Source organism: Oncorhynchus kisutch, linkage group LG21 (genome assembly GCF_002021735.2).
Source record: "Oncorhynchus kisutch isolate 150728-3 linkage group LG21, Okis_V2, whole genome shotgun sequence".
Taxonomy (NCBI): Eukaryota; Metazoa; Chordata; class Actinopteri; order Salmoniformes; family Salmonidae; genus Oncorhynchus; species Oncorhynchus kisutch.
Window position 1 is genome coordinate 32,026,646 of NC_034194.2, and position 24,691 is coordinate 32,051,336.

Genomic DNA, 24,691 nt, shown 5'->3' on the forward strand with positions numbered 1-24,691 from the left:
CTAGTTTGTTTGATTAGTTAGCAGGGCTCATACAGTAGCTAGCCAGTTCAAAACATTATTGAAAACAAGCTGGCATCATGCATCAAACATGTCATCAAGTTTGCTTGCATCGCAGTGCTAGCTGTGCCACTAGTGATTCGAGTCCTGGCTCTGTCGCAGCCGGCGGTGATCGGGAGACCCATGGGGCAGTACACAATTGGCCCAGCGTCGTCCTTGTTAGGGGAGGGTTTGGCCGGCACGGATGTCCTTGTCCCATCGCGCACTAGCGAGTCCTGTGGCGGGCCGGGCGCAGTACACGCTGTAGTGTTTCCTCCGACACATTGGTGCGGCTGGCTTCCGGGTTAAGTAGGCATTGTGTCAAGAAGAAGTGCCATTGGGTTGTGTTTCGGAGGACGCACGCCTCTCGACCCTTGCCTCTCCCGAGTTCGTACGGGAGTTGCAGCGATGAGACAAGACTGTAACTACCAATTGGATACCACGAAATTGGGGGAGAAAAGGGGTTAAAAAATAAATATAAGTTTTTGATTATGCATTAGCTAGCAGGGATCAAACCTGTCTTCCGATGCAACGTTAGCTGTGCAAGTCTTCCTCTCACATTACTTGTTAGGGAGGGGCTATGTATTTAACTACTTACATCACAGCATCATAGCATCGGCTCTCGGACCAACCCAACCAGCTTCTATGCTGCCCCCTATCCGAAAAAATTGAAAATTTTCAAAATTCTTCAAGGTCTGTCAAATTGGTTGTTGATCATTGCTAGACAACCATTTTGCAAGTCTTGCCATAGACTTTTTGCCATAACATTGCCATAAAAAGGAGTTGAATACTTATTGACCCAAGACATTTCAGCTTTTCATTTTTTATTAATTTGTAAACATTCTACAGAATGTAGAGAAACAGAATTTCTCTTTGACATTATAGGGTATTGTGTGGCCATTTACAAAAAAAAAAATCTTATTTAATCCATTTTAAATTCAGGCTGTATCACAACAAAATGTGGAAAATGCCAAGAGGTATGAAAACTTTCTGAAGGTACTGTACACATGCGCACGCATGCCGAGACAATGCACACACATACACACACACACACTTTCACACTCATCATATGCTGCTGCTCTGTTCTTTATTATTACTGTTATTCTTGTCTATCCTGATGCTTAGTCACTTTACCTTTATGTACAAATCTACCTCAAATACTCTTTGGAAGCTGTTCCAGTGGGCGAGTTCATTTTGTGCAACCCGGTGCCCTGGGTGGGAGGGGTTTACTCATTTTCGACCATTCCATTGGTCCTCCTAAGGAGAGGTCTCCACCCGCCAGGGGCAGCAGCCACGCAAAGCGAAGTCGCCTGGTCTTTTCCCAGAAACCACAGTGCAACAACGGAATTGTAATCTAAACGCAACCTTCGTTAACCCGTTATGACACACACACACGTTCCAAACTCTGCTTTGGACAAGACCGACTTGACCAAAATGTTTCTGACTCGTTGCCACAAAGGGATTAGTTGGGTTTTAGGTAAGGGTGAGAATGTTAAAACGTTTAAACGAAATTGAGATAAATGTACGTCGAGGCAGGACGTAAACGGCATAATATCCGCAACAACTAAGAGCAAGGCTCAACAGCTGTTTTGGTTTCCTAGCTACCATGCTGTGAAAAGCCTGATTCGAACCCGTGCACATGCGCAGATACTGTGTGAGAGTGAAGTGTTGCATGTCAGTATCATGTTCATTGATGATAGGCCCTGTTTTTACTGCTGTTGGGAGACATTGGAAGATACAGCTTTTGATTACCTATAGAAAGGCCTAGTGCAGGGTTACTCAAGTACTATTGGAGAAGGTCCCGTAACACACATTTCCTAGGTGGCAAAGGTCCTGATGGAGAATGTAATTTACGGAGTAGTAGCAAACCCCCACCTCACAACCCATGCGACCCCAAACTGTTCACACCCCTCTTGTTGGCGGAGTTGAAATGTTGCCTTTTTAAAGACAATTTCCCGCAATTCTACACATTTTGTATTGGACAGATTTTTTTAGCTGTTCTTAAAGCTCATTACCTGCTATTCTATGCATTCCTCCATGTCTTGTGTGTGTTTATGATACCGGGGGTCGATGCCCGATTGAGTCATTGTTCCACATATAATATTTTGAGGTGGGGGGGGGGGATCTGCGGTCCATATTGACCCCGCTTTGGTTCCGGATCTGGTCCGCGGTCCACCAGTTGAGATTGGAGGTCCTGGTGCATGGTTCTGACTGTTTCTCTGGTGGCCGACTTGCATCCTCGCTAACTCGCTATGAAAGATGCAAGTGTTTGTTCCTGGAAGAACGGTAACTAATCAGTCCCCTCCCATTACAAAAATGCTGACTCTTAGGAGTCGATTCCTTGTGGAATCGAATCTTGACACTCAGGATTCCAGGAATCAAACATTTTGGAGTCGTCTCTTCACCACTACGTCATCGTCTTTAACAATTGGAAATTGTTAGGCAAGTGACAGCATGGGAAGACTTTGAGAAGTTACAGAGCATTCGGAAAGTATTCAGACCACTCAACTTTTGTTAGATGGGAGCCTTATTCTAAAATGTATTAAATCAATGTTTTTACTCATCAATCTGCACACAACACCCCATAATAACAAAGCTAAAACAGGGTTTAGACATTTTTGCAAATGTATTAAAAATAAAAAACATACAATTGATTTAAATAAGTATTCAGACCCTTTTGCTATTAGACTCAAAATTGAGGTCCGGTGCATTCTGTTTCCATTGATCATCCTTGATGTTTCTACAACTTGATTGGAGTCCACCTGTGGTAAATTCAATTGATTGGACATGATTTGGAAATTCACACACCTGTCTATGTAAGGCCCCACAGTTGGCAGTGCATGTCAGAGCAAAAACCAAGCCAGGAGGTCGAAGGAATTGTCCGTAGAGCTCAGAGACGACAGGATTGTGTGTCGAGGCACAGATCTGGGGGAAGGGTACCAAAACATTTCTGCAGCATTGAAGGTCCCCTCCATTGGCCCACGAAGACTATTCCTAGAGCTGGTCGCCCGGCCAAATTGAGCTAGAAGGTCCTTGGTCAGGAAGGTGACCAAGAACCCGATGGTCACTCTGACAGAGCTCCTGAGTTCTTCTGTGGAGATAGGAGAACCTTCCAGAAGGACAATCATCTGCAGCCCTCCACCAATCAGGCCTTTATGGTAGAGTGGCCAGACGGAAGTCACTCTTCAATAAAAGGCACATGACAGCCCATTTGGAGTTTGCCAAAAGGTACCTAAAGAACTCTCAGACCATGAGAAACAAGCTTCTCTGGTCTGATAAAACCAAGATTGATCTCTTTGGCCTGAATGCCAAACTTCACGTCTGTAGGAAACCTGGCACCATCCCTTCGGTGAAGCATGGTGGTGGCAGCATTATGCTGTGGGGATGTTTTTCAGCGGCAGGGACTGGGAGACTACATTGAGAACCATGAACGGAACAATGTACAGAGATCCTTGATGAAAACCACAGAGCTCAGGACCTCAGACTGGAGCGAAGGTTCACCTTCCAACAGGACGACCCTAAGCACACAGCCTTGACAATGCAGGAGTGGCTTTGGGACAAGTCTCAATGTCTGAGAGTGGCCCAGCCAGTCCATTCTTGAATCTGATCAAACAACTCTGGAGAGACCTGAAAATAGCTTTGCAGCAACGCTCCCCATCCAACCTGACAGAGTTTGAGAATCTGCAGAGAAGAATGGGAGAAACTCCCCAAATACAGGTGTGCCAAGCTTGTAGCTTCATACCCAAGAAGACTCAAGGCTGTAATCACTGCCAAAGGTGCTTCAACAAAGTAAAGGGTCTGAATAATTGTAAATGTGATATTTTTATTTATTTATATTTAATACATTTGCAAAAACGTCTAAACCTGTTTTGTGTGTAGATTGATGAGAATATGTTTTAGAATAAGGCTGTAATGTAACAAAATGTGGAAAAAGGCAAGGGGTCTTCATACTTTCTGAATGCACTGTAAATGAATAACAAATGCTAACTTTGCAACTTGGAAATGAGGTACAGTAATGGTAGTACAGGTGCAATGCTTAACCATCTGAAAGGGACGCGCCATGAGACCAACATCATTGCTGGCAGCAGTGCAGCTGCATTGTGGATTCGTATTGAAATATCGTTTTAACGGAAATACGAGAAAAAAAACTGCAGTGTAAACATTACGTTTTTTTCCCTCCATGTCACATCCCTAGTTTTAGGGGAAGTTGTTCTTTAATACTCCCATAACGTGATCATACACACCCCCCATTTATAGTCTCACACATTTGAAGTCTCTCTCTATGTTGTGTGTGTGTGCCTATATTTTTGTTCTTCATCCCAGACCCGTCCCTGCAAGGGGCCTTTTGGTAGGCCGTCATTTGTAATAAGAATTTGTTCTCAACTGACTTGCTTAGTTAAATAAAAATAGTCCCGTGTTCCTTCTGGCTACAGATTAGAAAATCACTTCACAAGTAAAAAATGGTATTGTTGAGTTCCTGTTAAAAGCTTTTCCAGACGTAAATGCTTAGGTATCTTAATGATAATTACCGTCCAAATGCCTGTTTTAATTTAGACCCTCCAGCTAGATTGGTGAATAATATCCTTATGTAAAAAATAAATGCGTGGTCCAGGTTTGTGCAAATTTGTGCCTCCTAAGTGGTCCTCGATAAGCCTGTCTGATCTAGTGAGCCAAGTATGGGGCCTGTAATGCTATTCAAAATGCGGTACAATTTAGCCGGGCAATAAATTGACTAAAAGTACAGATAACTGTTGGTAGCATTTTGCCGTTAAAGCACAGACGAAAGTGGCAACAATAACACCTGCAATATCCTGGTTATAGTATGGTAATAAGTTATATCCTGGTTATAGTATGGTAATAAGTTATATCCTGGTTATAGTATGGTAATAAGTTATATCCTGGTTATAGTATGGTAATAAGTTATATCCTGGTTATAGTATGGTAATAAGTTATATCCTGGTTATAGTATGGTAATAAGTTATATCCTGGTTATAGTATGGTAATAAGTTATATCCTGGTTATAGTATGGTAATAAGTTATATCCTGGTTATAGTATGGTAATAAGTTATATCCTGGTTATAGTATGGTAATAAGTTTTATCCTGGTTATAGTATGGTAATAAGCTATATCCTGGTTATAGTATGGTAATAAGTTTTATCCTGGTTATAGTATGGTAATAAGTTATATCCTGGTTATAGTATGGTAATAAGTTATATCCTGGCTATAGTAATACGTTATATCCTGGCTATAGTATGGTAATATTTGTTTTCCTGGTTATAGTATGGGAATAGGTTATATCCTGGTTATAGTATGGGAATAGGTTATATCCCGGTAAGTTATACGCAGACAAACCACTTCCCTTGTGATGTCAGTCACTGTGATGTAAAAAAAGATTAGCCCATTTATGACAATCTGATTTTGTCCTCCTGTTAGGACCACATCTACATAAACATGTCTGTCCTGACCTCAGGAGAATAGGAGGAATGGGCAGGGTGTTGTTGTGGACGGCTCGCATACTGTTGGCGTACATCACAGATTGGCTTGTTACTCAGTCATTTGATTATGTTATTATGTCAGTAACAAGAACCGAGCAACCCCTGACCTTCAAATCAACCTGGTTACAACCACTGACTGCAGTCCAAAGACGACTTCACTTCGGGCACTCATCTAATACAAGCAATTTTGAAATATCTTCTCTTTGAAATATAATTAATTTATGAGTAGTTACATTTTGTCTTTTGTCTTCCTCCTGAGCGAAGTGCACGTTGAGACATGTACGAGCTGTAGCCAGATGCATATTTCCGGGGATGCTTGCTGCTTATGGTTACAAGTTTCATAATTGACACCGTAGTTCCTTCAGAGAGATCTAATTAGTAGTGTTCTCTGCCATAGGGATTGGTTGTGGCCTAGAAAGTGTCTGCTATGCTGTGAACCGAAGGACTGCAGAGGAATGTATATAGGTTTTTGGCAGAACGTGGTAATGTTGTAGGATTCTTCAGAGTTTCAACTGCGCGGCACCTCTTGTACACATTGTATCCTTGTTCGGAACCTAAGGCACCTGCAATGGATAACTGAAAATGCACACTTGGCCCAAGAGAAAGGCCTAGCCTACATCTGTCATGTCACTGTCCTTAAACACGGTCTGGTCTAAAACCCTTTCTTCCTATCAGTAACAGAAGACAGCTTGCAGGTCAGTAATATGTAATACTTCCTTCCAATACCAGCACATCCTGTTATTAGCCTGTAGTGTAGTGCTTGGTGTTCTGATGTGAGGATGTAGTCAGTAGAGAGGTTAGCTCAGTGTTAATTAAGGCACTCGCACATCACATTTCACACGGTTCTACATGTAAAATCGGTGCGCACTAATTTCACAAGTTATATTCAGAGGTGCTAAGTACTCTCGGCCACCAAATGCTATTGCTGTGTTTGAGCCCTTACACTGTCCTCCACTATCCCCAGGTAGTGATCTAGGGTTAGTTTGGCCTTTAGGATCTTAAATGAATAAGATTCTATGAATGGGGGAAAGATGTGCAACATAAATATTGTCCCATTTACATTGTAATTTCTTTATGGTCCCTAACTAAACCCTGAGAAAGGCTTTCCAATGTGAAACCAACTTTGCCACGTTCGCAAACCAGCTGGCAGAATCGAATTGACGAAAGAAGTTGACTAGCACTAGCTAGTTTAGCTGACTTCAAGACACAATACCTGATTAGACTATTTCAAGTTATCTAGGAGGGTGAGTGACTAACTGTGTACTGTTTTGGCAGAGTGAATATACAAACACTTGCCACGTGCGAACACAAGAAACCTCCCCACATGACCCCCCCCCGGTTTGGCTTCAGTCAGGGCCGCTGCGTTTCTTACTTTGGCCTCGTTTTTTCTGGTCATTAAGAAGTTCAGCAGACCCCCTTTAAGCCGAGGTGGATAACCTGCACACTTCTCGAGGGCTACAGTAGGTAGCGGGCAGGGTGTAGTAGGCAGGGTGTAGTAGGCAGGGTGTAGTAGGCAGGGTGTAGTAGGCAGGGTGTAGTAGGCAGGGGGCAGGGTGTAGTAAGCAGCGTGTAGTAGGCAGGGCTAAAGTAGACAGGGTGTAGTAGGCAGCGGGCAGGGTGTAGTAGGCAGCGGGCAGGGTGTAGTAGGCAGCGGGCAGGGTGTAGTAGGCAGCGGGCAACGTGTAGTAGGCAGCGGGCAACGTGTAGTAGGCAGCGGGCAACGTGTAGTAGGCAGGGCTACAGTAGGCAGGGGGCAGGGTGTAGTAGGCAGCGGGCAGGGTGTAGTAGGCAGGGCTACAGTAGGCAGGGTGTAGTAGGAAGGGCTACAGTAGGCAGCGGGCAGGGTGTAGTAGGCAGGGGGCAGGGCTACAGTAGGCAGGGGGCAGGGTTACAGTAGGCAGGGGGCAGGGTTACAGTAGGCAGCGGGCAGGGTTACAGTAGGCAGCGGGCAGGGTTACAGTAGGCAGCGGGCAGGGTTACAGTAGGCAGCGGGCAGGGTTACAGTAGGCAGCGGGCAGGGCTACAGTGGGCAGGGCTACAGTAGGCAGCAGGCAGGGCTACAGTAGGCAGCAGGCAGGGCTACAGTAGGCAGCAGGCAGGGCTACAGTAGGCAGCGGGCAGGGCTACAGTAGGCAGGGTGTAGTAGGCAGGGTGTAGTGGGCAGCAGGCAGGGTGTAGTGGGCAGCAGGCAGGGTGTAGTGGGCAGGGTGTAGTAGGCAGCGGGCAGGGCTACAGTAGGCAGCGGGCAGGGCTACAGTAGGCAGGGTGTAGTAGGCAGGGTGTAGTAGGCAGGGTGTAGTAGGCAGGGTGTAGTGGGCAGCGGGCAGGGTGTAGTGGGCAGCGGGCAGGGCTACAGTAGGCAGCGGGCAGGGCTACAGTAGGCAGGGTGTAGTAGGCAGGGTGTAGTAGGCAGCAGGCAGGGTGTAGCGGGCAGGGTGTAGCGGGCAGGGTGTAGCGGGCAGGGTGTAGTAGGCAGGGTGTAGTAGGCAGCGGGCAGGGTGTAGTGGGCAGCGGGCAGGGTGTAGTAGGCAGGGTGTAGTAGGCAGCGGGCAGGGTGTAGTAGGCAGGGTGTAGTAGGCAGCGGGCAGGGTGTAGTGGGCAGGGTGTAGTGGGCAGGGTGTAGTAGGCAGCGGGCAGGGTGTAGTAGGCAGGGTGTAGTGGGCAGGGTGGAGTAGGCAGGGTGTAGTAGGCATGGTGTAGTAGGCAGGGTGTAGTAGGCAGGGTGTAGTAGGCAGGGTGTAGTAGGCAGGGTGTAGTAGGCAGGGTGTAGTAGGCAGCGGGCAGGGTGTGCTAGGCTAGCCTTCCTTTGTGTTTCAGGTCATTTAGGTAATTAATTGGGGAGGGAGAGAGTCATCTTTTCTACTTCTCAAGGTTACAGTAGTTGATTCACACCTTGAAAGCTATGTTAGGTACTCCATATAAAAGTCAATATAGCCTACATGTGTTTTGGCAGCGCAATCAACTGACAATATTTTCTGACACTGACATGTCTTTGAAGGTCAGCATTACCCTTAGCTGTTGGCCTTATTGTGTCCTATCCAATTAATTCCATCATGGGGCATGTTATAAGGACTGGGACTGAGGAACCCCCTTCATCACCTCCCAGAGCAATCTGATATGTAGGCCCCGGTTCTGGCCTTGGAGGACTCATAGAGACCAGGAAACTCATGTGTTCCTTCATTTGAGAAATGGGCACTTGTGTTCTACTATCAGTAAAACCAGCAGATACCCTGACAGCTGTATCTCTCTCCCACCCTCCTGCATGGTCCACATGTCTCAAGAGGTACCCCTAGGCGGTTAAGTCCCCTCTAAACTAATCTCTCTGTTAAGTTTCGAGTTTTAATGTTAACTACAGTGAAATGTCTTTCTTGCCAGCTCTAACCTCAACAATGAAGTAATCAACAACAATGTAATAGTAAAAATGACAAGGTAGAACAAAAACCCCCAAGATAAAGAAATAAGAACATGATAAAGTCAGTGAGCTGTGTTCAGTGGGGTTTGTAATGACAGACCATCAAATCCAATTCTATTAGTCATGTGCCGAATACAACAGAGAAATGCTTACTTACGAGCCCCTAACCAACAATGCAGTTAAAAAATATGGATAAGGATAAGAAATAAAAGTAATAAGTAATTAAAGAGCAGCAGTAAAATAACAATCGCGAGACTATACATGGGGCACCGGTACAGAGTCTATGTGCACTAACACCGGTTAGTTGAGGTAACATATAGGGAGTTATTAAAGTGACTATGCATCTGTGTGGCAGTAGGTAGGATCCCACTTCTGACACCAGCAGGGAGGCATTCCTGACCATGTTTAGTGCTTAGTCTACATTAAATTATTATGCCCAAAGGGTTTGTGTAACTAAACAGTGTATCTGTCAATCTAGGCTGAACTCTGCCAGACAGTTCATGTTGAGCTGAGGTGGCATGTGTTTCACATTACGCCAAAACAGAAACTCCAGTAATTCGATGTTCTCATCATGCTGGCATTTTGCTTGATGCGTAGCCTTACAGTAGTCATGACCCAACGCCGATCTAATCAGTTTGTCTCGTCCCCACCCGTCTCTCCTCAGCTTTCTTCATATTTGAAGTATCCTGTTTGTATGTTAACCACAGCGAAAGTGAGGCACAGCCTGTTCCGTTTCCAAAACGTCTCGGACTACGCCTACGTCCCTGCTACACACCGGACAATGTGAACAATATGAGAAAATCGACTTACTGGAGTTTTTGCGTAATTGTGTGGTCAAAAGTAGTGCACTTTAAAGGGTACCATTTGGGACGCTCCTCATTTCATGCCCTGGTCTCCTAGTACTTTGGAGGGCTTGGGGGGACGACATAGCTCTTTGAACTCTGGTGTCACTGGTGTGCAGTGCAGCAATAAAGTCCATGTATTGCTCCGATGCATGTTTACGTGCTATGTAAGTGATTCCCAGGATTCCAGACATGTTTATGTATTTAGGTACTTGTTAATGATTTAATGGTTGCACCCTCCTTTCGATGATGGGCTGACATATGGCATATATACCAAACATGACTAAATACATGCTTTGGATTCTATTGAAGTCCCCTTGGCTTATTCACATCAGTGGAGACATGGAGACTGAGACTTGAAGGGGTACATTTTCACCTGTAATTTGGGTCATTTACAGGATGTTTTAAAGCTATTTGCGACGTAATGGCTAAAAAGTTACCTGGATGATTGACACTTGTTGTAAACCGTATATATTTTTACCTCCTGTTTCAGGAAGTGATGTCACTGAGCACTGCCCCTATATATAGGATCTTCCAACCCCATCTGGGATATGGATGCCTGATGAAGACCTGAGGGTTGAAACGCTGTAGAAAATCACCTGAGGGCATGAACAGCAGTGTGCAGCGTTTTCCTTAATGTTTCATGGTCGACGCTTGGGTCCCTCTCGTTAGAAGCTGCTTGGGTCCCCTCTCGTTAGAAGCTGCTTGGGTCCCCTCTCGTTAGAAGCTGCTTGGGTCCCCTCTCGTTAGAAGCTGCTTGGGTCCCCTCTCGTTAGAAGCTGCTTGGGTCCCCTCTCGTTAGAAGCTGCTTGGGTCCCCTCTCGTTAGAAGCTGCTTGGGTCCCCTCTCGTTAGAAGCTGCTTGGGTCCCCTCTCGTTAGAAGCTGCTTGGGTCCCCTCTCGTTAGAAGCTGCTTGGGTCCCCTCTCGTTAGAAGCTGCTTGGGTCCCCTCTCGTTAGAAGCTGCTTGGGTCGTAGCCTATTGGAAAGTACACGTTATTTTTGTCGACAGCACCACTGACTGTGCAGCGGTTTCCCCGGGCGACGGCACCACTGACTGTGCAGCGGTTTCCCCGGGCGACGGCACCACTGACTGTGCAGCGGTTTCCCCGGACGACGGCACCACTGACTGTGCAGCGGTTTCTCCGGGCGACGGCACCACTGACTGTGCAGCGGTTTCCCCGGGCGACGGCACCACTGACTGTGCAGCGGTTTCCCCGGACGACGGCACCACTGACTGTGCAGCGGTTTCTCCGGGCGACGGCACCACTGACTGTGCAGCGGTTTCCCTTGCTAAATTTGTAGCCTAATTTGATCATTTATTTAACGAGGAAGTCCAGTTGAAATGGAGAGTCTCCTATTCAATAGAGACTGAGAAGGCAGCTTTAGTATAAATGTTAGATGCTGCTGACGCCGTCAAGTCTTGAGGTCATACAGCCATTTTGAGTTTGAGGGGAAAGGTAGCAGTCTGGACACAGATCCCTTATTAGGTGACTAGTGAAAGACTACAACTATCACCCAAGAGATTTTGTATACAATGGAGGAGAGGGGAAGCAGAAGGCCATTCTTTCCCGGTCAGGTCATGTAGTCAGGAAAAACTCTTGGTCCTAAATAATATCATTGCTAAACAACTCTGGTCACGTGGCCATGCACGGAAAAAAAATCCTATCCACACTTATTACAAGGTCTAACTTGAGGAATATGCTTCCAATAGTGCTGTGAAAACCCATTCCCAGGCCTGACCTAGTGTAACAATACAAGGTGTCTGTCTCTCTCTCCTGGAGACAGCATTTTTTTGTTGTTACCTCACTGGCCATAAATAATCCCTCTCACGGCTTCCAGATGTTCCCCCTCTCTGTAATGGATGTAGGATCTTCTCTCTCTCCTGTACTTGTTTCTGTTTCAAGTACAGAGAGGGTAGAGCAAATTTACATTGGCACATGTATGTAGGCCAGCACACATGGAGAGGGACTTGTTCAAAAGAACACGCACACCTGCTTACGCACGCAGGCCTAGGCCTAAACACACAGTATTGAAAGCACAGAACGCTACGGTGATGCCCGGTTACCATATTGACCATGACATTAGGTGAATGAACACACTTGTCTTACGCTCTACAGAAGTACAATATTTTCATTCAGCTGCATTGTAGTGTCTGTGGATAATAAACTTCTTCTAATGGACCTGGATCTGTCTGAGGAGCAGCATCTGGGCTAAACCAGTCCGTCTGTGGATTAGTAGGATCCACTCATGTTTTTCCAGTTGTTCTGCATACAGTCACTCACAAATCCTGTGTTTCTGACCAGCGGAACACTCATATTACTGACATTGTCAGTCTCGCTCTAGTAATAGTGAACTCCGTTGCTAAGCTCTCGCAAAACCATCAAAGAAAAGCCCTCCAGACAAAGTGACGGTTTGGTTGGATAGTCACGTTTAAAGCACTACAAAATGACGTGTGCCACACCTTGACATAGCAACTGTTGCTATGTTTGGCCGACCTGTATATTTTGATAGTGAAGATAAAGATGTAGAACTGGAAGACCTTTGTCTGAAGCTCGGAGTAAAAAGGGTGTGATGTACATTTCTTCACTCTAGGACAAATCGTCACATGATCGTTGGGTATATCTGAGCGAGACTGGGGCTGCGTGTGTGTGCGTTTGTGTGTATGAGACCATGTGTCTAGGCCTAGTAACAATCTTGTGTTCAAGTTCACTACATCCACACAAATGGTTTCCATTTATAAATCAGACTGATAAACACTCTCGCAAGGCGGCTGTGGGCTTGCCTTTGTAATAAACCTTTCTGCACCAGAATGTATGCTAGGCTCGTTCTGTGGAAATTGACTGCTGTTATTTCTTTCTTAGGCAGTAACTGATATCGTCAGTCCTGGGCTGGCATTTGCTCTGTACACTCCTAGTGAGACACCCTTTAACTACGAGCACAACTGTGCATGTCGGCTTTAAGGAAAGGGAGTTGGGCTACAGTCTCTCTTCAGGCCCTTTGTAGTGGTAGTGGCCTGGCTAGTTTTCTGGGCTTTCCGATAGACTTTCTCATCATCTTGGTGGTTTTGCCAATGTTTGCCTCACTTACCCACTCATCAGTGAACTGCAGTAAGTATCTCCCCTACTCTACTCCGGTACTCTCCTCCCCTACCCCTATCTCTTAGTAGCCCCTACACATGGTAGCAGACTTGGGGTCAGTTGAAGCAAGTCTGATGACCTACATATTAGAAGCTGATCTATTGTCAGTTGTCTTCAATTTCATGACTTTATCAGGTACAGTGTTTATATACAGGGCCTTCAGAAAGTATTCAGACCTCTGGACTTTTTTCCATATTTTGTTATGTTACAGCCTTATTCTAAAATGGAATACATAAAACAATTTCCTCAGCAATCTACACGCAGTACCCCATAATTACAAAGCAAAAACAGTTTTTTATAAATGTATTAAAAACAAAAATACTTCATTTAAATACGTATTCAGACCCTTTGCTATGAGACTCGAAGTTGAGCTCAGGTGCATCCTGTTTCCATTGATCATCCTTGAGATGTTTCCACGACTTGGTTGGAGTCCATCTGTGGTAAATTCAATTGATTGTACATGATTTGGAAAGGCACACACCCGTTCATATAAGGTCCCACAGTTGGCAGTGCATGTCAGGGCAAAATCGAAGCCATGAGGTAGAAGGAATTGTCCGTAGAGCTCCGAGACAGGATTGTGTCGAGGCACAGATCTGGGGAAGGGTACCAAAATCATTATACAGCATTGAAGGTTCCCAAGAACACAGAGGCCTCCATCATTCTTAAATGGAAGAAGTTTGGAACAACCAAGACTCTTCCTAGAGCTAGCCAATCTGAGCAATCAGGGGAGAAGGGTCTTGGTCAGGGAGGTGACCAAGAACCCGATCACTCTGACAGAGCTCTGTGGAGGTGGGAGAACCTTCCAGAAGGACAACCATCTCTGCAGCACTCCACCAATTAGGCCTTTATGGTAGACTGACCAGACGGAAGCAACAAGAACAAGAAACAAGAATCTCTGGTCTGACAAAACCAAGATTGAACTCTTTGGCCTGAATGCCGAGCATCACGTCTAGGCTAGGAACCCTGGCACCATCCCTATGGTGAAGCATGGTGGTGGCAGCATCATGCTGTGGGGTCGTTTTTCAGCAGCAGGAACTGGGAGACTAGTTAGGATGAAGGCAAAGATGAACGGAGCAAAGTACAGAGATCCTTGATGAAAACCTGCTCCAGAGTGCTAAGGACCTCAGACTGGGGTGAAGGTTCACCTTCCAACAGGCCAACAAACCTAAGCACACAGCCAGGACAATGCAGGAGTGGCTTCGGGACAAGTCTTTGAATGTCCTTGACTGGCCCAGCCAGAGTCTGGACTTGAACCCGATCTAACATCTCTGGAGAGACCTGAAAATAGCTGTGCAGAGACGCTCCTCATCTAACCTGACAGAGCTTGAGAGGATCTGCAGAGAAGAATGGGAGAAACTCCCCAAATACAAGTGTGCCAAGCTTGTAGCATCATACCCATGAAGACTCAAGGCTGTAATCGCTGCCAAAGGTGCTTCAACAAAGTAGTGAGTAAAGGGTCTAAGTAGTGAGTAAAGGGTCTAAGTAGTGAGTAAAGGGTCTAAGTACTGAGTAAAGGGTCTGAGTACTGAGTAAAGGGTCTGAGTACTGAGTAAAGGGTCTGAGTACTGAGTAAAGGGTCTGAGTACTGAGTAAAGGGTCTGAGTACTGAGTAAAGGGTCTGAGTACTGAGTAAAGGGTCTGAGTACTGAGTAAAGGGTCTGAGTACTGAGTAAAGGGTCTGAATACTTCATATTTCTTTTTCTTTTTCAATAAATTAGCAAAAATGTAAAAATGTTGCCTTGTCATTATGGGGTATGGTGTGTAAATTGAGAATAATAAAAAACATTTTTTTAGAATAAGGGTGTAACTGAACAATGTGGGGAAAAGTCCAGGGGTCTGAATACTTAATGAAAGGCACTGTATACCAGGGGTTTGCACCGGCCAGGGGTTTGCACCGGCCAGGGGTTTGCACCGGCCAGGGGTTTGCACCGGCCAGTGATTGGAGTGTGATAGCAGAGCTGTGTGCCAGGTATGGCAGACTGGCTGTCTCCCTGCCATGCCAACTAGGCCTAACTGGCTGGCTGGGAGAAGATTGGGGGAATAAGGGAGAGGTTGAGCCCTCTGGATGTTTGTTTTATTTCAGCAGGCATTTCCCTTTTTCACAGGGGCCTATGTTTGGAGAATCTTTTTCCTGAACAGAGCCAGGTTGAATGTGTGTGAATTCATGGCAACAAGTAAAGTGAGAAGTGTGTGCCAAGCCAAGCGTCGGCTCGTTCTACTTCCAACAATGTGGACACCGGACATAAGGAAAATGTCAGACTCTTGTGAAATATTTGTTGAAAACTCAGTAATTGCTAATGCCATTTCCCAAATTACTTTCAGTTGTTGAAAAACGCGCACTCTTACAATACAAATAAACACGGAAGGGACATCGGTATTCATCATACCACACAGCAAAATGAAGTAGTAGCCTGTCTGTGTGTTGTAGTAATGAAGTAGTAGCCTGTCTGTGTGTTGTAGTAATGAAGTAGTAGCCTGTCTGTGTGTTGTAGTAATGAAGTAGTAGCCCGTCTGTGTTGTTGTAATGAAGTAGTAGCCTGTCTGTGTGTTGTAGTAGCCTGTCTGTGTGTTGTAGTAATGAAGTAGTAGCCCGGCTGTGTGTTGTAGTAATGAAGTAGTAGCCTGTCTGTGTGTTGTAGTAGCCTGTCTGTGTGTTGTAGTAATGAAGTAGTAACCTGTCTGTGTGTTGTAGTAATGAAGTAGTAGCCTGTCTGTGTGTTGTAGTAATGAAGTAGTAGCCTATCAGTAAAGGTTGTTGTGGGGTGGTGTTTTGGTCTGGTCTGTTCTCTGTGGATAGTGAGAAGATCAAGGGACTTCCCCTGGCTGGCTGTGACCTTTGCAGGGCCTCTGACAGGGGAGCCAGGGTACTCTGGATCAGCCTGCATTTTGATAACTGGACCAGGCTGGAAGACTAACAAGTGGATGGATGGATGGATGGAATGAATGAATGAATGAATGAATTACAATTTGATGTGAACCAGGTGTTCTGCTTACACGTGCAAAAGGGTTGACCTAAGCAAAGTGCTCAGAGATCTGTAGGCCTAGGTCAAATCCTAACAACTAGACCTATAGGCATTAAATAGATCTTTATTATGTCCAATAGAACTCTACATCTCCTACTCCTACAGTATTCCTACCCTGGTGAGCCAACCAACTGGCAGTCTACCTCAGGGTTATTGGAGGATCTATCCAGTAAACAAGGAAGTGGATGAATGGTCTTTCTCCACAAAGTAGGGAAATGCTGCTTGTGTTTTGGCTCCAGCTTACCTTTGTGAGTCACATCGGTGACCCACATTGGTCCATTTCCGCCCGGAGTGCTAGGCTAGGGTAAATGTGAGGGTAACAATAGACAATTTTATCACTGCCCTCTGTACATCCGGACCACGGTCATTTACTACAGTCAAAATAATAGATTGACCCTATATCAACCATATCTCAATAGGTTAACCCTATATTTGTTTTATTTATTTCACCTTTATTTAACCAGGTAGGCTAGTTGAGAACACCTTTATTTAACCAGGTAGGCCAGTTGAGAACACCTTTATTTAACCAGGTAGGCAAGTTGAGAACACCTTTATTTAACCAGGTAGGCAAGTTGAGAACAAGTTCTCATTTACAATTGCGACCTGGCCAAGATAAAGCAAAGCAGTTCGACACATACAACGACACAGAGTTACACATGGAGTAAAACAAACATACAGTCAATAATACAGTAGAAACAAGTCTATATACAATGTGAGCAAATAAGGTGAGAAGGGAGGTAAAGGCAAAAAAAAAGGCCATGGTGGCAAAGTAAATACAATATAGCAAGTAAAACACTGGAATGGTAGTTTTGCAGTGGAAGAATGTGCAAAGTAGAGATAGAAGTAATATTATAAATAATATGAACCCCTCAGCATACAGGGCGTGACAGCCTGGAAGAGAGACACCTGATATCACTACTAGTGACACTTGCTTTGTCACATTTGAAATATACAGCATTTTTTTAAATTCTCAGTTTTATGAATTTAATCTTGATTATGCACAATTGTTCGACTTTGCGTATTCTCAGGTCAAGTAACATTTTGTATAAATGCAAACCTTTGTATGAAAACTGGCGTAGCCTACACAAAATGAGTCCCCAGAATGCTAACCTCTCTTTCTCTCCTGCAGCCAAACCTTTCACCTCCATGGTCAAACAGCTGCGCCTACACAAGGAGGACTTTGAGATCCTCAAGGTGATTGGACGAGGAGCCTTTGGAGAGGTAAGCCTATTTTGTGACTTTTTATTGTACGTTAAAATAAAAACATCACCAGGAAGTTTCTTTAATATAAATCATCCTGCAAGTCATCAGCAAAGACCGAATCATTTTAAGTGTAGCCTCCATAGGGCTTCGAAACAAATACAACAACCAAACAATGCATGCAAATATAGTCAAGGAATTCAGTCCTAAACATTTTTTTTAATTTAGGAAATCTGTTCCCAAGTTTTCACACAAATAAAATATATGTGATGGTGTCTCAATGTAATATAGGTATGAAATTATTGTTATCTTCAAATACAATCCATTTTCTTTGTTTCAATTTGCAGGGGGAACAAATGATTATCAATATTTTCTGAGTTATCTACCCCTGCTCTGTGATTTCAGCAGCAAGGCTGGCCGCTAGGCTACATGCTATCTGCATGACTCAACATGTGAGAGAATGCTTTGTTCTCTTCTTCACCATCATTGTGGAAGAAGAAAATACTTATAAAAAAAATGGAACTGAAACCAACCCTTTATTTTTCTTATTCACAGCTTGGGGGCCTGAGTTGAAATATCGTTTTTATTGTGTGTGATCTCAAACCTGGGGAATGTTGGTGAGCTAGGCAGGTAGCTAGCGATGGCAGCAGAAACTCAGCTATGTAAGGTTTCATGATCTGTGACACATGGTTGTTGTATATTAATGTTTGTTAGGTTAGCTGCTGTGCTGCTGAGTGACCTGGGATCAAATACTATTTGAAATGATTTCAAATACTTTATCTGTGGTTGATTGAGCTTGCCTGGCGTCATACACCAATGGAATAGTTCCAAACCGGCAAACACTACCCATCTGCCACTCCAGGCAGGCTAGAGCAAAAGCTGAATTTATTGGAAAGACTTGGAATATTGTTTGAACCCAGGTGTGGTGGAGCAGGTTGGTTGGCGCTATGCCCAGTGCTGAGTTCACTATGGCCTCTTTCAGACCCTTTTATTGGGGTTTTATTTCACGGTGAGTGGAAGAACAACATGGTTGTGCCCCAGCCCTGGTCCCTAGCCCAGTACCAGACTACAGCCTGACGGTTGATTGCCTCTACTTATTGGATTTATGATATAGGCCCTGTGTTTACTGTGTCTCCTCTAGCAGCTTGTGTTGAAGAGGCCTAAGTCTCGGTGCCTTCTGTGCTGTGTCAACAGGCCCAGATCTGCCAGTTTATTTCATAAAGCCTAGTATCTGTAGCCTACATGCTAATCAAAGCGTTTGAGTTTGCTAGAAAAAGTGGCTGGATTTGTGTAATTAATTAGTTCCATTTAAAAGTATTTACATTCACAACAACAGTTTCCAGTGGTCGGCAGGCAAAGACTGTAGGATTAGATCTACTTAATGATAATGAGGTCATTATGATTTGAAAGGTCTCTGGCCAGAGGTCCCTCTTATGTCATTCCAGTGGAACGCCATCATAGTGTAACTGAAAGGTTATCTACCATTTTATTTTGTATTTAACCTTTATTTAACTAGGCAAGGCGGTTTAGAACAAATTCTTATTTACATGGACGGCCTACCGAAAGGCCTCCTGAGGGGAGGGGGGCTGGGATTAAAAATAAATAAAATACAGTATAAATATAGGACCAAACACACATCACAACAAGGCACAACACTACATAAAGAGACCAAAGATGACAACATAACAGCAAAACATGACAACACAGCATGGTAGAAACACAACATAACAACATAGTAGCAGCACAAAATCATGGTACAAACATTATTGGGCAAAGTCAACAGCACAAAGGTCAAGAAGGTAGAGACAACAATACATCATACAAAGCAGACAACTGTCAGTAAGAGTGTCCATGATTGAGTCTTTGAGCGACCCAGGGATGTGTGTACTTTGGGGACCTTTAACAGAATGTGACTGGCAGAATGGGTGTTGTATGTGGAGGATGGATCTCTCAGATAGGGTGGAGTAAGACCATTCACATCTACTGATTACTGCCTTTCCCAGGGAGGAGTTTAGCAGAATTCCAGAAAATATCTCAGGTTTTTCAGAAATCCCATTTTGAGGCTGTTTATTCTCTTCTGGTATTTCTGAAAAATGTTCCCAAAGTTTCCAGTTTTTTTCTCTCAGACATACCAGTTGGATTTAATACCAGATAAGCAGGGATTGAATTCTCAAAATGGGATTTCTGAAAAAGCTGGGATATTTGGGAAAGGTTCAGGAAAAATGGTAAACTCTACGGAAGAGTAAGAAGTGGGAAGCTGTGTGAACTGAAAACAGAGGTGAAAGAGGACATTTATGAGCAGGGTCTTCTCATAGTCAGCTGGGAGAGAGAACGCGTCTGTCTGTTCGTTGGGAGAGAGATTTAGGTGTCTGTGCGTGATGTTTCGGCTCTCCTGATTAATTGCTTTTATAACACTACAGCTGTCGTACATGTCAAGCGCCGACACATGTCTGAGTGGAGAAAGCTAAGAAAACGGGGTGGGGGGGATTACACACGCTATACACAGGGACACTGCCAAGAAGCTCCCCCCCCCCCTCCTCCTCCTCCCACATCAGACCAGCAGGAGAAACCCAAACAGTGGAGGAATGTTGTCATTGTGTTGAATTTAGCATTCTCCTTATTTTTCTTCATCTCAGACTCCAATAAGGCCGAGTGTGTTTTTTATTGTGAGTGTTGCGTGTACTCTCGTGTGTGTGCGTGCGGTGCGTGTGACTGTGGGGATGATTGGTGGTTTAAATTCCTTCCGTGGTGGAGGAGGGAGTTGTGGGGAAGCTGAAGTGAAGAAGGCTTTCTCAGGTGTCCTCTGGCTGGCAGGCAGGAGGGAAGAATCCTGCTAGCTGAAGTCCTCTGGCCTCGCTACAGTTGCAACTCGTTTTAGGAATGCTCGTTACTACACTCATGTCTAACCATGGGGGCTGACTGGGGCTGTGTTAGAGGCGTTATCACTTAACAGTAGTTTAGCCAGATAGCTTTCCTATCCTTGCTGCAAACCCATTGTAATGAGTGTTATCTGTGCTGCCGTGCGGCTATGGCACGTTGAGGCCCTTGAGCCGAAAGATCCCAGCTGTGTGTGTCTCAGGGGTCACTATCTTCATGTCCTAGGTTACTTCCTGTCCGCCTTCCTTTCTCTTCCCCTCCTCCACTTCTCCTCCTCTAACTCTATGGCCGTGTTTCATTCCACAAAGATGCTCACTCCCCTTCTGCCCTCGTTCACTCCCCTTTCCTGATCTAACAGGAGTGGGTCGTGTTCAGTAGGGAGAAAACGTTCTGGAACTGAGCAGATTTATTTCCCATGGTTTGCCCTATTGAATATGACAGGAAAGATGTAATTAATTTGGTGGATGGAAACTTTCTCTCCTCAAACTCTCCTTCTCTCCCACGATTCCTGTAGGTTGCTGTGGTTAAGGTGAAGAATGCAGACAAGGTGTTCGCCATGAAGATCCTCAATAAGTGGGAGATGCTGAAGAGAGCTGAGGTGAGTTCTGGCTAGTAACAACAATCGCCATAGCATTACAGCAGTGTTAAATGCTAACAACTGCCATAGCATTACACTAGGACTAAATGCTAACAACCGCCATAGCATTACACCGTTACCGCAGCGCTAAATGCTAACAACCGTCGTAGCATTACAGCAGGGCTAAATGCTAACAACCGCCATAGCATTACACCGTTACAGCAGCGCTAAATGCTAACAACCGCCATAGCATTACAGCAGGGCTAAATGCTAACAACTGCCGTAGCATTACAGCAGGGCTAAATGCTAACAACTGCCATAATGTTACAGCAGCTCTAAATGCTAACAATCGCGATAACATTAGAGCAGGGCTAAATGCTAACAACAGCAATAGTATTATAGCATTTGCCACTCTGGGCTAAATACTAACAACAGCCATAGCATTACAGCACTACTCAGGGCTGGATACTAAGTTGAGTTAGCATTATGTAACTCCTTGGCTTTTCCATAAACATTGCATTAAACATTCAATGCAAAATGTTCATATAATTGTCAGTTACATGTGCATGTCTCAAGTTTATTAAATGTGAATTTGAATACATAACTTAATTCAACTTCAGAACCTATTTTCAGTATGAGCGAGCGATCATGTGGTGTGTGTTCAGTGTATTTAAATTTTAGTCAATTAGCAGACGCTCTTATCCAGAGAGACTTAAAGCAGCAATTAGGGTTAAGTGCCTTGCTCAAGGGCACATCAACAGATTTTTCACCTAGTTGGCTTGGGGAATCGAACCAGTGCACTCAGTATATCTGTTGCTGCTGTGCTTTTCTTTTAATTGGCAGCTGTTCACAGTGGTCTGTGTGTGTGTCTGTGTAGCCGTTCCCAGTGGTCCCCTGGGCTTGCAGTTTTCATACCGAACTCCCCACTGTGTCTGGCTGTCTCTGGACATGGGAAACTGTCTGCAATATAAACGCAACTCTCAAACCCATGTCCTCATTAATGTACCCCATGACATAGTCTAGCTACAGGTTGTTCATACAGGTGGAAATAGATGAATTTGACTATTTTATACGTTTGTTAGAAAGTGTAATTGAATTGAAAATACTTAATTGACCCCTAAAGGATCTGAAATGGTGTTTCCCACATAAAGATAGAAATACAATCTATTAATTCTATGGTTGTCCACCACTAGCAGACACAGGAATTCAGTACACACACAGGTTGGACCGAAGTGTGATGGACCGAAGTGTGTGCCAATGAGAGTAGCTACAGTACATTCCATTCATTCTGTTTATATAATGATTACCCTTTTGACCTCTCCCTCAGACGGCGTGTTTCCGGGAGGAGCGGGACGTGCTGGTGAACGGGGACAGCCAGTGGATCACCACCCTGCACTACGCCTTCCAGGACGACAACTTCCTGGTAAGATCTCCACTAACTTCCCCTCTATTCATATGGGTTTCAATATATGGTATGTCTGCATCCCAAATCGGAACCTATTGCCAATAGGACTCTGGTCAAAAGTATGACCACTGATTTTAAGGGGTGTAAAGGGTTGCGTCCAAATGGCATAGGGTACTGGTCAAATGTAGTGCAATATATAGGGAAGAGGGTTCCATTTGGGATGAACACAAGCTGTGAAGAGGCCGGAATGAAATGAATAGTATGATGACGGTTGATGGTAAAGGAGGGAGGGATGGTTGACGGTAAAGGAGGAAGGGGGGGGGTGGGTGGTTGACGGTAAAGGAGGGAGGGATGGGTGGTTGACGGTAGAGGAGGGAGGGAGGGAGGGGTGGGTGGTTGACGGTAAAGGAGGGAGGGATGGGTGGTTGACTGTAAAGAAGGCAGGGAGGGATGGGTGGTTGACAATAAAGACTAAGGAGAAAGAGGGAGGCCTGAAGAAAGTAAAGATGGAGGGAGGAAGTGCGGGGGACACTAGAGGAATACAAAGAATGTTACTTGTACACTATTATTATTGCTACTTTGTCAGAGATTTATTCTCTCCTCCCCTCTCTCGGCAGTACCTGGTGATGGATTATTATGTGGGTGGGGACCTTCTCACCCTGCTTAGTAAGTTTGAAGACAGGTTGCCGGAGGACATGGCAAGATTCTACCTGGCTGAGATGGTGCTGGCCATCGACTCAGTGCACCAACTGCATTACGTCCACAGGTGAGTCTCTCTCTCTCACACACACACACACACACACACACACACACACACACACACACACACGTACGTGTGTGCTCATTAACGAGTATTGTATTAATGACTCATTAGTCCAAGCCACCTGTATGATCACTGAAATAGTTGGTTCCTTTGTGCCTCTAAATAAAAGTATTCCCTGAATGAAGCAGAGAGAAATGTCTCTCCTTAATGAAGCAGAGAGAAATGTCTCTCCTTAATGAAGCAGAGAGAAATGTCTCTCCTTAATGAAGCAGAGAGAAATGTCTCTCCTTAATGAAGCAGAGAGAAATGTCCCTCCTTAATGAAGCAGAGAGAAATGTCCCTCCTTAATGAAGCAGAGAGAAATGTCCCTCCTTAATGAAGCAGAGAGAAATGTCCCTCCTTAATGAAGCAGAGAGAAATGTCCCTCCTTAATGAAGCAGAGAGAAATGTCCCTCCTTAATGAAGCAGAGAGAAATGTCCCTCCTTAATGAAGCAGAGAGAAATGTCCCTCCTTAATGAAGCAGAGAGAAATGTCCCTCCTTAATGAAGCAGAGAGAAATGTCCCTCCTTAATGAAGCAGAGAGAAATGTCCCTCCTTAATGAAGCAGAGAGAAATGTCCCTCCTTAATGAAGCAGAGAGAAATGTCCCTCCTTAATGAAGCAGAGAGAAATGTCCCTCCTTAATGAAGCAGAGAATTTTTTACCTTTTATTTAACTAGGCAAGTAAGTTAAGAACAAATTCTTATTTACAATGACAGCCTACCCCTGCCAAACCTGGATGCCGCTGGGCCAATTGTGCGCCGCCCTATGGGACTCCAAATCACGGCCGGTTGTGATACAGTCTGGAATCAAACAAGGGTCTATAGTGACGCCTCTAGCACTGAGATGCATTGCCTTAGACGGCTGCACCACTCGGGAGCCCATAACCTTACATACACTACCGGTTAAAGGTTTTAGAACACCTACTCATTCAAGGGTTTTTCTTTATTTTGACTGTTTTTTACATTGTAGAATTATAGTGAAGATATCAAAACTAATGAAATAACACACATGGAATCATGTAGTAACCAAAAAATGGTTAAACAAATCAAAATATATCTTATATTTGAGATCCTTCAAGCCACCGTTTGCTTTGATGACAGCTTTGCACACTCTTGGCATTCTCTCAAACAGCTTCACCTGGAATGCTTTTCCCACTGTCTTGAAGTAGTTCCCACATGCTGAGCACTTCAGTCTGCTTTTCCTTCATTCTGCTATCCGACTCATCGCAAACCACCTCAATTGGGTTGTAGTCAGGTGATTGTGGAGGTCAGGTCATCTAATGCAGCGCTCCATCACTCTCCTTCTTAGTCAAATAGCCCTTACACAGCTTGGAGGTGTGTTTTGGGTAATTGTCCTGTTGAAAAACATATGATAGTCCCACTAAGCCCAAACCAGATGGGATGGTGTATTGCAGCAGAATGCTGTGGTAGCTATGCTGGTTAAGTGTGCCTTGAATTCTAAATAAATCGCTGACAGTGTCACCAGCAAGCACCCCAACACCACAACACTACCTCCTCCATGCTTCACGGTGGGAACCACACGTGCGGAGATGATCCATTCACCCACACGCGTCTCACAAAGACACAGATGTTGGAACCAAAAATCTCCAATTTGGACTCCAGACTAAAGGACAAATTTCCACCGGTCTAATGTCCATTGCTTGTGTTTCTTGGCCCAAACAAGTCTCTTCTTCTTATTGGTGTCCTTTAGTAGTGGGTTCTTTGCAGCAATTCAAATCAAAGTTTATTTGTCACGTGCGCCGAATACAACAGGTGTAAACCTTACAGTGAAATGCTTACTTACAGGCTCTAACCAATGGGGCCAAAAAAAGGTATGTGTTTGTGTAGGTAAGTAAAGAAATAAGACAGTAGAAAGACATTT

At 44.7% G+C, this 24,691-nt stretch overlaps 1 protein-coding gene across 14 annotated transcripts in view; it reads left to right on the forward strand.

The window, feature by feature from the left end:
- LOC109866351 (serine/threonine-protein kinase MRCK alpha) overlaps nucleotides 1-24,691 on the forward strand; it is a 114,145-nt gene that overhangs the window by 17,256 nt on the left and 72,198 nt on the right. For all 14 annotated transcript variants that reach the window (XM_031800270.1, XM_031800274.1, XM_031800280.1 and 11 more), the window contains 4 exons: nucleotides 17,076-17,167; nucleotides 20,538-20,621; nucleotides 21,928-22,023; nucleotides 22,623-22,771. In XM_031800270.1, coding sequence (XP_031656130.1) covers nucleotides 17,076-17,167; nucleotides 20,538-20,621; nucleotides 21,928-22,023; nucleotides 22,623-22,771 — 421 coding nt within the window. The remainder of the gene's footprint in view (nucleotides 1-17,075; nucleotides 17,168-20,537; nucleotides 20,622-21,927; nucleotides 22,024-22,622; nucleotides 22,772-24,691) is intronic.